At 34.1% G+C, this 12,970-nt stretch overlaps 1 protein-coding gene across 2 annotated transcripts in view; it reads right to left on the bottom strand.

The window, feature by feature from the left end:
- LOC109105197 (glutamate receptor ionotropic, kainate 2) overlaps nucleotides 1-12,970 on the bottom strand; it is a 180,783-nt gene that overhangs the window by 69,924 nt on the left and 97,889 nt on the right. For both annotated transcript variants that reach the window (XM_042740352.1, XM_042740350.1), the window contains exon 7: nucleotides 3,417-3,560. In XM_042740352.1, the coding sequence (XP_042596286.1) occupies nucleotides 3,417-3,560 (144 nt within the window). The remainder of the gene's footprint in view (nucleotides 1-3,416; nucleotides 3,561-12,970) is intronic.

Raw genomic sequence — 12,970 nt, 5'->3', positions numbered from 1 at the left:
TTGATGGTAACACATCAAGTCATATGTGTTTTCAAACTTTAAATAAAAATTTCTTTTTTTTCTATAATTAAAATGTATGGTCAAATAAACAACTATTTTTTTCTTCATTTAACATTCTGGATAAATGTAATGTGACTCTTGCTATAAAAGTGTCCTTGATGTGTTACTCTGACATGATAAAGAATAAATAAATAAACAATGGATGAAATTCAAAGCAAAAATACCTGCTGCAATTAGAATATGATCAAAATAAGTAAATGTTTGTCATGATTGTCTGTTCAGTGTTGAAATAATGTCTGAAATCAGTGTTGATTCAATACTAAATCAGTGAATGCTGCTCTATATTTCATTCTCCACTCTAATCAAACAAGTGAAAAAGCAAGGTTGACTGAAGTAGCTTAAAAACCACCTCATGTGAGACCTGAGGCTCTTCAAAATCTGAAAAGAAAGAAAAAGCTCTCTTCTCATATCCTGGATTCATGAGTTGTGGCCTGGAAGTACTTGGGTTTTCGACAACTGACAATGGGTAAATGTAAAAAAAAAAAAAAAAAAAACCCTGAGAGCCCCAATATATCTGAGACTGAATCATATAGTAACTTAAAAATGGACAAATCAAAAATAAATGTAATTTAGATAAAAAATCTAAATTGATATTGAAACATATTTAATACGTCTTGAAATACTATGGCACTAAGATGGGTATGGAGCCACACTGAAATCTAATATCACTAGAGTTGAACCATATAGGGCCTTAAAAATTAATATATATATATATATATATATATATATATATATATATATATATATATATATATATATATATATATATATATATATATATATATATATATATAAGTGTCAAATAATATATATATATGTTTGTTAAGAACAAGAATCTAAAAGAATATTGAGATATATTAAATATTTATTGAGTTACAGGGATGCAAACTTTGGAATAAAGCATGCAAAGTGCTATTTCTGAGTTTTTGTACTGTGACCATAGGCATATAATGCAACAATAATGCAAAAGTTAAATTATTTTTACTAACAGACCTACCAATCTCTGTGTAAAAATAAAATAATAATCCTGTCATTTCTTGTTTATATTTCACTTGAAAACTGATATTTTGACCAATCTCTACAAAACAGTGGCTTACTCAATAAATATGCATCCAAAGCATTTAATTTTTTGTCTTATTGTGTGTTTGCTTGTGGAAAAGCTACTTAAGTTGACGTTTGAATCAACATGTGGCTTTCTCTTTACCATCTATGTTGTATGGTGGTTGTCAGTGTATAATAAGGTACAAAACAGATTTTAATGCTTCACTAGGTTGGAATATTAACAATGTATCATATATTTATGCTTTATAAATTAAAATTCAATCCGTTAAAACCTAAATTTTTGAAATACTGTTTTTACAGTAAAGTTCTGGCAACCACAGCAGTACCCTACCCAACCCCCTCCCACCCCACCCTACCCCACACTATAGCGTATACTGTAAACTTTGTATCTGTTCTCAGGTCATTGCCAGGTATCCATCTATATTAAGGCTTTGGCATTTTCAAAGCCAGTGAAATGTCATCAGACTAAGAAGTCCTCCAATTATCTGCTCCAACAAAAACCTCAGCACAGCTTCCCCAGCCTTTCTTCAGCCCCGGGCTCTACTTGTAGACTAGACAGAGAAGATCCAAAGGAGGGTGAGGGGGTCTGGGGCAGGGTCATCACAAGCAGAAATTTGAGTCAATTTATGCGCTGGCTTACGAAGAGCAGACCACCTTGCTTTTATGTATTTATATCTCCCTCACTTTGCCTTTGTTCTTAGCTGGCTGCTTAAGATATCACGCACAGCAAATAAAGGCGGCTTTTAAGTCAGACTAAATATAGGCAGCAGAATGACAGGAGAGTTTAGATTAGCCGTCCTAGTTTTCCTGAAAATAGTACGGAGAAGAATCATTTACAGAGATTAAGATAAATTTGCTGTCTTCTGCAGCAGTGTTCTCGCCGAGTGGTATTCCAGGTCAGAAACAAGCAAACACACAATCATGAATGTACAGTACACGCAAGGGCAAACTGCAGCGCTTTCACAATGTATTCCAATAACAAGCCTTCTTTCTTTTTTATTATAGATAAACCACTTTATTCATAAAGCCATTTGCCTGGTGCAACTAACGTTATTACCGCCTACTGACAGTTTATTTAAAAGAATGTTTGTTTATGTTCTATTGATGATGGCAGTATTATTTTATTAATCAATGCAGAAAACATTATAGATTCAGACACACTGTGAAAATGAATGCATTTTCAGCATTTAATAGAGTCAGTTGTGGTGACTGGATAGTAGTGGTGGATTTCTGATGTACATTCTCAGTAAAGTATGTCAGATTGTGGTAATGTGCTGTATGTCTGTAACACAGCATCTGGGTAACACTTTTTTGGTAACACTTTATTGCACAGTACCCTTATGTATGTTACATGTGCTTTCCAAAGAAATAACATATGCATGATTACATGCAAGGACTCTTAGTGTAGTGCCCTTGTTACATGTTACATGTTACATGTACACTACTGGTCAAAAGTCTGGGGCTGAGAAGAGGTTTTTGAAGTCTTTTTTGCTCACCAGGGTTTCATTTATTTAATCATAAAATACAGAAAAAAGTAATGTAGTGAAATGTTATTAAAATTTAAAATAACTGATTTCTGTTTAATATATTTTTGAAATATGGCAATTGTGCATTTTTGATGAATTTTCAGCATTATTACTGCAGTCTTCAATGTTACATGATCCTTCATAAATCATTCGATATGCTGATTTGCTGCTCAAGAAACATGTCTTGTTATTATCAGTGTTGAAAACAGTTGTGAGGCTTTCTATTTTTGTAAAAAAAAACCTTTTCAGGATTCTGAAAAGTGCAACAAGGAAAGTCTTTATTGTCACTTGTGGTTAATTTGTATTTCCTTAATAAAAGTATAAAGTACAAGTTGTTAATTAATATTATTCTGTATTATTCTGTTATTTGTAAAATTACACTGTAACAAGGACACAAAATAAAGTGTTACCTCATTATCTGCAAGATGGGTTATTACAAATTAGTATTTATTTTGAAATATGTGAATTAAAATAAAAAAATAATAATATGTAAAATATTTTAAATAAAATATAAATATCCTAAATATGGTTTAAGTTTAAATAAATTAATAAATAAATAAATAAATAAATAAATAAATAAATAAATAAATAAAAACATTTTCATTTATTTCCAGGTTTTTTTTTTTTTTAGTATTTAGGTTTAATTTTTATTTATTTATATTTTTGGGTATGTTTGTGACCTTAATGCAATGCTAAAACAACACAACATCTTGTGATAAACAACACTATGTGCAAATCACTCTTAGTGAGCAGTGTGATGTGCAGTACCTCTTTGATGAGCGTCATGAAGCGGTTTCCGAAGCGCCAGGGCTTGTGGCGATTACACTGGAGCGAGCTGACAGTGATTTGAGGAGACTGCTGGACGGCCACGGCCACCACATGTACTGCATCATACATCAGGGCAGCATCTGTCTGGAAATACACACACACACACATTCAGAGGTCAATCGGCCATCAGTAGTGCACCTGATGCTCTCCGACAGTAATTAATCAAGCCTCAAAAACAGGTTAAACTCCAGTGTCATGAGCTGTGATTGCTGTATATTCAACTCAACGACCAATCACAGAGAATGAGAAAGTGTCAGAGCAGCCACACAAACTGACAGCCCTCCATAACGGAGACCTCTCATTCCACAGACCAAAATAAAATCTAATTAGTGTGTTTGCCTTGGATGATTGAGAACCAATCACAACACCTCCCAGACTGGGCCAGTATGGAAATCATGCCTGAGGGGGCTTCAGAAATTGCTATCCTGTCAAATAAATCGTAGCCAAACCTGTCATTTTCCAGCTTTTGTCTCTGATTGTCTGCCGCATGGTTGTGGCTAAAGATGGCTCTGCCCTAATAATACTGCAACTTCACACAAGCCTATTTGTATGTTTGCAGCAAAACAAATCAGCATAGCTGAAAATTACAGACGCTCTGCATAAGGCCAAGAATTAAAGACCCATCTATGAAGTTAAAAGTCTAGCAAAACTCGAGAGCTTGTACATTTGAATTTAGGAAATTGCTGCAAATTTCATTGGTCAGGCATCAAACAATAAAACAACTTCATTTGTTTCATTCTTAACTGTCTGTGATATACCAGTTATTTATCCTGAAAACTTTTCTCTTTTTATTTGACTTTTCAGTTATCTTGCAGTGGCAACAAACTTCCACCAGCTTTCAAGTTTGGGGTTGCCAGATATCAAGAGCTAAAATCCGCAAATCAGATATGTTTTCTGTATAGATAGATAGATAGATAGATAGATAGATAGCATTTTGAGGGAGTATATTATAAGGAATATATCTCTCTTAATATATTTTAAAAGAACTTGATGCAAAATGAATTAATGAATTAATAATTTATATTAATCAATTAATAAATGAATTAATCATCAGTCTGACCATTATCGTGCAGCCCTAAGTATTATATTTTAGTAATACAGTGTATAACCGTATAAATTAGTCATATTCATTCTTTATGCTGTCACTCGTTTAGTTTTAGACATTAAAAGGCTTGCACTACGCTAAGGCCACTTTTCTAGATCATGGTTATCTGCTTTTGTGTTTATTACAGTCATTCAAATTGCTCTGCCAAACTACAAGATGGTAAATGCTGTTTAGGAGCAGATAACAAATTGTTCATTACTGTGTGTTCAAAACCATAAGCTGCTTTATTAATGTGAAGGCTGTTCCAAAAGCTCTTAGGATCCCTCTTCTTTAGGCCACATTCTCAGGCAACATCACATGTATCTTTCAAAATGAAGGAGGGTGGGGGGGGTGCAATATTGTGTTGTTAACAACAGGCTAACATCAAATTCTGCTGGAATCAATAGAGTCGCCTGTGTGATTTGTGTAAGGAGTGCTATTTGTATAACACACTGACGTTCTGCCTGCAGCATTCTGAGTCAGTAATGGTACGTTCTCAGAGTAAATAGTAGCTATGTAGGAATGAGACAGAGAGGAAGCTCACTAGGGTTTGGAACAGAGCCAGTTTGACATGTTAACTTCAAAGTGGGCCACCAGTAAGTATTTTGGACAAGATTTATGGATATATGACGTTATTAAATGTGATTAATTCATCAAGTCTATTGACTGCCCTAATTACTACATGATGCCTACATTTCATGTCCACTGATGATAATTAATAATCTTACAATTTTCTTCCCTTTCCATTAGAGGAAAGAATATTATAATCTCACATAAATATTTTATAAATCCTATTTTTCAGTTTGCTTGGAATTGCCATGTTATCCCTTAAAATACAGTTTTTGCAGTAACAGTTTTTAAGTAAATAGGTCTCAAGTTCAAAATAATGACTTTTTTTTTTAAAGTCAACATATAGTTACATTTATTTCTCAAGTCAGAAAAATTAATGTGTAAATTAAATCTTTAAATTGTGAAAGAAAAAGATTTTTCTTGTGTCTGCAAAAGTTCTGTCAATTATGTTACAAAAAATATAAATAAAAAAATAACATATCTAAAAAAATGTATATAAATAAGTAAATAAAATAATTTATCACAACACCATGTGACTATGATAATGTGATGTTATTTTCTTCTGTGGTAGACATTTTGAAAACATTATTTTAAGTGTCATCTCATGTGTCAGCATTTTACTTTGTTATGGTGTGAAATATTATAATGATTTCAGTTCAAATAAATATTAAAATTTGTGTGTGTGTGTGTGTGTGTGTGTGTGTGTGTGTGTGTGTGTGTGTGTGTGTGTGTGTGTGTGTTTGTGTGTGTGTGTGTTATTTAATCTTCTGTGTCAGATGAGTCTGTTTGTGTGTACATGAGGTAACAATGTGTGCAATAATTAATGTGTCCCGTCAACTATGTTAATGGTAAACTCTTTATTTATTTTTATATCATTTGTTTATATGTGTATAATACAAGCTAAGATATACAAAAGCTCTGTGCTTTTGGAACAACAGGAGGATGAATAAATGACAGAATTTTCATTTTTTGGGTGAGCTATTCCTTTTAATACATGTGTTACTTCAAGTGTAGCACTTAATCAGAGTGTCTAGTGGTATACAGTTACACAGTTAACAAATTCCGCAGGGAAATCCGAACTTCCCTTGAAATATCAAAATGGTGTTTAAAGCTTGGCAACTAGAAGAAACAGATCAACTGAAACCAACAATCATATAATAGAGAAAACATATAGTTTCATTGATGTGATGTGTACCCCCGATTACAGAATGAGCCATGCACTGCCCTGATGACCGAGGGGAGGAAACAACCACTACGATATTAATAATCTGTCCATGAGCGAGTGTTGATGAAAACGAATGGGTGTGAAGATGACATGGCCCGCTTTGGTCCCAGGGCTTCAGTCACCAGCTGCTGGTCAAAATGACTAGAGGGTGGTGTGTGTGGAAAGTTTGACTAGTGGCTGTTTCGCACCACCACAAAGCTGTCAATCACCCTCCTACCTCGTCCTACACTAACACACAGATCGGCTTCATAATCACTTGTCCGCCATTCCACGCCTGTCAGTCAATCAGGATGCGAAGGGAGCACAAAGTGGCAGCCACTGGTCTTGGAGGGAGATGAGACACGGGATGAGGCGTTGTCAGGAACGGACGTGCCAAGAATTCATATGTCCGATCGCCCCCATCCCCCTCTTTTTGGCATCTGGCTGGGCCATTAAAAGGGGACAGCCGAAGCTGGGGCCCTGCCGCCTATCTGCGGAGAATACACATTATCCTTAGTCACCCGGCCCACCAGCGAGGCACCGTACGTCAATGAGCCTGGCTTATGCATTGTGAATAATAAATAAGTAATAACATCAGACAAACAGACGACAGGGCCTCCACCTGAATACTAAATGAATGCTCCTATTACCAGCCTGTGTGGGTGTGTGTGTGTGTGTGTTAGCGCAGCTTTGTGTGATGGAGCAGGGGAGAAAAATCAAAGCTCAGGGTGCTTGCGATCTCTCCTGGGAGGCATGCTTTGTTTTCTTCAGATTTTCATCAAAGCTTTATGGATCTGTCGGCCTTGCTTACTCTATACCAAAGCACAAAAAACCAGCCCATAAATGTACACTAAAGATGAGAAACTGGTAAAGACTTGTAAAACATAGTAGCTTTCGTCTTAACAACTGTAGATATCTGCATTAGGGGCAACTAAACCATAAATCGATAATGAAAAAAGTTAACAATGAAATTCCAATTACTCTGCTCTTTGTTCTGAGTAAGGACAATCTTTGTCTGTGATGGCTAAGAAACAAATTTCTAAGAAAAGACAGTGGAGGCCATTTGTGCTCCAAGGATGTCAATCAAATGCAGCGTAATTTTTTTTCAAAGCTATATTTCTTTATTGACTCTATAAGCTTAAATTTGAATGTTGAATACATTATATAGACCTCAATTTGCACTTTCATTTAAGATGCACTTTCATTTGTATTTCCAGTAGGACTGTAAAATCGATTTATCGTGATCAGTGATAAATAAAGAAACAAAGTTGTAGATAAACAAAGATTAATGGATTCATTTTTACAAGAAAACACTATTTCAGTCTTTCTACTTTGAAAATGTCATGTTTATTAAATGTTGGTTGCTATTTCTTTGTAATTAAGTGTGCAATTAGTTTCAAAGTAAATCCTATTCCTTTTTTTTTCTTTTTCTTTTTTTTCAGGGACCATTAGATGGAATTTTTTTTTCTAGACTTGATGCAATTAATTATTCCAGATTTACAAAGAATGGAGAAAAGAGCCTTTTATATGAACTTCAACTGAAAATAAAAGTAGCATTAAAAAAGCAAGACATGCAAATTTCCAGTGTTTGTTTTTTTTTTTCTTATTAGAGTTGTATACCGTATGTTAGACTGTCATTCTTAAATCATGCATTATGTCTGCAATAAAGTTACCTGCTAACCAATGCCGTTGTACTCACATTTACAGTAGGAACATAGAGAGGGGGAAAAAGCAAGAAAGAGAGACTGAGGCAGAGAACTGTGGATGATGGAGAATGCCGTACATTTCTGTAGCTGAGCCCGACAGGCAGACATGCAAATGATTGAGCAATACAACCACTTCACTCTATAAACATCTCATTAAAATCAATTATGTCACTCCTGAATGAAATCAAAGCTAAACACTTTAAGAGCTGCTTTTCCCCTGTGTAAGCCGATGTGAGCGTTACCTCAGATGTATTTTCTTTTTGCACCTCATTCGCACGTCCTCCCCTGCCTTGTGCTGAAAGATTTAATCTTCTCGGCTCAGATTGCTTTCAACACTTTTATGAATTGTTAAAATGTGGAGGTCTGGCAGGGAGGTTTCTGTACATCACTGATCAAGGCTCTGGATAAAAATGTGACCCTATGGTCAAAGATTGCAGCAAGTGCTCGTAAGCAGGGCTTTAATCCTTTTTATTATTATTATTATTATTATTTTAATAATACTAGTACTTTACTTTCTACTTTACTCAATATGACAATTTGACAGTTCAAACATGAAAAAGCTTTTATGCATATAATTTATGCAAAACTTTGCATAATTTAGATTTCAATTAAAGTTTTGACACGTATAACAGTTGCTTGCATAAAGAATTTGTGTTTTTGCAAATGGATTGACTTCAATTTGCCAAGCATCATATGCTTTTGTAGGTTTTGGAACAACATAAATAGAAAGAGGTTGTAGGTGATCACGACATACACTTATTAATATTTTCATGGCTTTTTTAATTCAATAGAAAGTGAAAGAAAAGAAAAGGAAATGTAAAACATCAGACATTTCTTTCTAGAGGTTCAAGGAGTTCAAATGATATTGCATAGCAGAAATAACTTTTCAAAGGTTCATTTTGTCAGCTATTAGACATACACGAGCATACACTATAAGACTGGTACAATTTTCTAAATTTTTTTGAAAAGTTTTGAATATCTCTTATGGGTAAAAAGATGAGTAATATACATTTGTTTAAGCATGACCTTGAACTCTGAATTTACAACAGATTATCTCTCAAAGCTATTCATGAAGCTGAAACCTTTGAGAGATCATGCTATTATCTGTCAAAATCACTTAGTATTGACACACGAAGCACTTCTCAAGTGACCTGTCTAAGCTTGAACTGTCAGAAATATGACATGCAGCGCATGGGATTAACCTGGTGCATTTCATCAAGATATGAATGATAACCATCAGCTGTGATAGAGTCATGAACACATCCCTACAGACCATGTTAGGAAAACACGGACAGAGAGCGGTGTTTATGTAATGTACTGTACATATCTGCTCTTTCATAATCATCCACGTCACAGGCACCTCGTTTTGCCTATATTTGAAATAATTTACAAAGATAAAATTAAGAACAAGGCAAAAAATGAAAAAAAAAAATACAATCAGATGATATTGTATAACAAGGATAACTCAAATTTTAAATGTGAATACTTCAAAGATATGTTTTGTCAGAATTAGAAGTATGCATACTTTACCTTCTAAAAGGATGGGGTTTGCAAGATTTTTTTTTTTCTTTTAATTTATTTTTTATGTATTATTTATTTATTTAAATATATAGTAAAAACAGTAATATTGTGAAATATTTTAATACAATTTAAAATAGCTGTTTTCTTTTTGAATATAATTAAAAATGTAATTTATTCCTGTGATGCAAATCTTTTTTAGCAGAGGCTGAATTCAGTGTCATATGATCCTTCAGAAATCATTGTAATATGCTGATTTGGTCAGGAAACATTTCTTCTTATTATTAAAGTTGAAAATGGATGTGATGGCTAAATATTTTTATGATAACTGTGATTTTTTTTTTCTGCATGATGCTTTGATACATGAAAAAAAAAAAAAAAAAAAAAAAAAACCTTGTGACTTAAACATCATTAAACATCATTGTGACTGTGTGCCATTTTCACAATTTTGTGTTTTGGTAGTTTACACAGAAATAATTACAGTGTAATTTTCAAAAACCTGCACCTTGAAACCCATTTGCAATAATTTGCATTTTTAGGACACCCCTAAAACAATGACCCCCATGTAAATGAATAGCCAAAATGCATAAAAGGTTTTCGGTTTTTGGTTAATAAGGGTGTTGTGTAAATGCTCCCTAAGTAAGAAAGTTCTGTATTTGCGTCAGTATAGTATACAAGACTCCCAAGGCTAGTGTGAGAAATATTTCACAGCTGCAAATGTGTATACTCTGTGTGTGTGAGTACTGGCAAAGGGCTATACCAGCCACAGGCCAAATACATCATGTGCGTTATGACCAATGCATCAAACATTAAAAGTGCATAAGATAACCTTTGGGCCTCTAGACCATGAATATTCCATTCCATTCTATTTTATTTTGATGAACTGAAGCATGTATATCAGGATGAATGCTGCAGCATCATATGGCGGGCATCTTTGTGTGCAGATTGCTGTGTAATTAACTGACTTGTTTGTTAATGAAATGTCAAGTTATTAGCTCAGTAATGTATTATTAGTATGATGTGTTTATCTGTGAACAGCTCACGAATGGTTGGGGTTTCACAAACTGGAAACAACGACAGTTTAAAGCAGTTTGTGTGTGCAGCTGTTACACTTAAAAAAAAAAAAAAGGTTTCATTTTTGATATTGTTATAATTTATAAAATGTTTTTATTTCTTATATTTTTAAATGTTTTTGTTTCAGTATTTATTTATTCAGTGGGAAATGATTACATTTTAGTATTATTTTAGTTTTCTTTCTATATAGCAAGACGCCACAAATTGTTCCATCTGCATATGATAAAAACTTAACTTCTTAAAAGGGTAGCACTTTATTTTACAGTCCTGTTCCTCATGTACATACTACTTATTATAGTAATTACAATAACTAGATAATAACTAGGTACTAACCCTGAACCTACCCATGTAGTTACTAGGTATTATCAGAAATTTCTTCGGTAGGTACACTGTAAGTACACGTACTGTAAAATAAAGTGCAACCCTTAAAAGAGTGTACCCACTACATCGTTCTTAAAACAACACTAACATTACCCATTAAAAGTTCTCCAAATCTCATAATCCATTCAGATTCTCCATAACAAAAAGTTTTATTGGTCAAAGCCACAGCACACTTTAGTTTCTGCTGTCAGTGAACTGTGACAGCAGTAATATGCCATTGCATTTAGCAGTATACTGTACAGTACTTTTAAGTACCATAACTCTGGGAGTTTATGATTCAGCAGAATGAACTGGACCCATTCGGGTTTTAGTCTCAGATGGCCTTCACAGAGAACAATGGCAACTGATTTGCCTCAAATAAATTCAGTCAGATAGACTATAATTTAATCTCAGTTCTGTATTCAGCTCTACATTATTTGAAGTAAACACTTTGCAGCTTTTTGTTTTATTGTTGTGGTGTTGTCATAGATAACCAGTGCCTACTTTTTTTTTTTTTTTTTTTTTGGTCTGTAAATTTTAGTTTACCCTTGAAGTTTTAAACTGTTGTTTTCTGAAAGAATATGCTGAAAGCTTTGGAGATTAATTAAATCAGACCTTCCAGCATTGAAAACTAAACTTTTTATGATAATGACCTTGGTGTGTTTGTAATTCTCAGCGTTAATCAGGGTCCAAATGAACCAGGGCTTGGATCAAAAATGCCACTGAATATGACAAAAATGCCCCAGATATTTAGAATGTGGGAATGATGTGGTGAAAAGTAATTTTATTTGTTATGACAGTTGATATATTTCATGATATTGTGCACTAGGTTTATCTATTAATGGGTTTAATTCCTTTGCAGGCAGACAAGCTGTCAGAAATCAGAGGTACTGTACATGTTGCTTAATGTGTTGTTCATATGAAGTGTTTTTGAAAATAATTTTTTTTTTATTTGAATTAATAATAAATAAATGAATATCTAATGACTCCAAAACAAATGCCCTGAATTAAACTCATTACTAAGCTGAGTAGAGTCACATTAAGACAGAACATGATGACATGTATCAGCAGGGTTATCATGTCTTTCAGGCTTTGTGTGTGTGTGTGTGTGTGTGTGTGTGTGTGTGTGTGTGTGTGTGTGTGTGTGTATGAAACATGATGTGACGCTGGCCCCTGAAGCCCTTTCTTCTCATTGTTTGATTATTGTTGTGTTGGGGCCAAATTTCAGACTCTTTATGTACTTGGTGAGTAAACCATCCTGACATATCCCCCAAGCACCCCAAGCACACAAGCTTGCTTAGTCTCTCCATATCAACTAACTCCATTTCATTTTCTGATGTAACACCTGGAAAGTTATGCTTATCTATTCCTAAGCGTTGATTTAATTGTCCATAAGCACTGCTAGTCAGATCTAGCTATCCTTTATTGCAGTCCATCAGTCACTCTTGTCCCAATTGCAGTCAGTCATGGGCAAAAATATGATCTTAATACATTTAAAGTGCCTCGGCTTAACCGGAGCAGATTTCTGGCATTCTGTCTGAAATACTTCAGAAACATACTCTACACAAGTACGTAAGTACTATTTACTTTAATACACACTCCTTGTCTTATTGTGAACAATCCACTGGTGCACATTAGTCCATAGAAAAAATGGTTTGTCTTAATTTTTCATCGAAATATTATACTCATAGAAACTCATAGTTTCATAGTTAACAGTTGCATTCAGTTATATTCTGACACATTTCAGAACACGAAACGTCAAATCCAGCTTGCATAAAAACGTTTGTCCCTTAGTTCCTCCATCTATTCGAAATCTCTTGAATCCATTCTGTTCTCAGCCTCAAGATTAAATTATGGAGACTCCATTATTGATGAATAAACTCAAATAAACAGCCTTCATTGAGCTAAATGGATCATAAAATTGCTTGAGGAGGGGTGGGCTGCTATCAGATGTGATATGCTGGTGGATCAGTGTTGT

This window comes from Cyprinus carpio, chromosome B16, assembly GCF_018340385.1.
Source record: "Cyprinus carpio isolate SPL01 chromosome B16, ASM1834038v1, whole genome shotgun sequence".
Classification (NCBI taxonomy): domain Eukaryota; kingdom Metazoa; phylum Chordata; class Actinopteri; order Cypriniformes; family Cyprinidae; genus Cyprinus; species Cyprinus carpio.
Note: the sequence above shows the minus strand (reverse complement) of the source record. Positions and strands in the feature narration are given on the sequence as shown.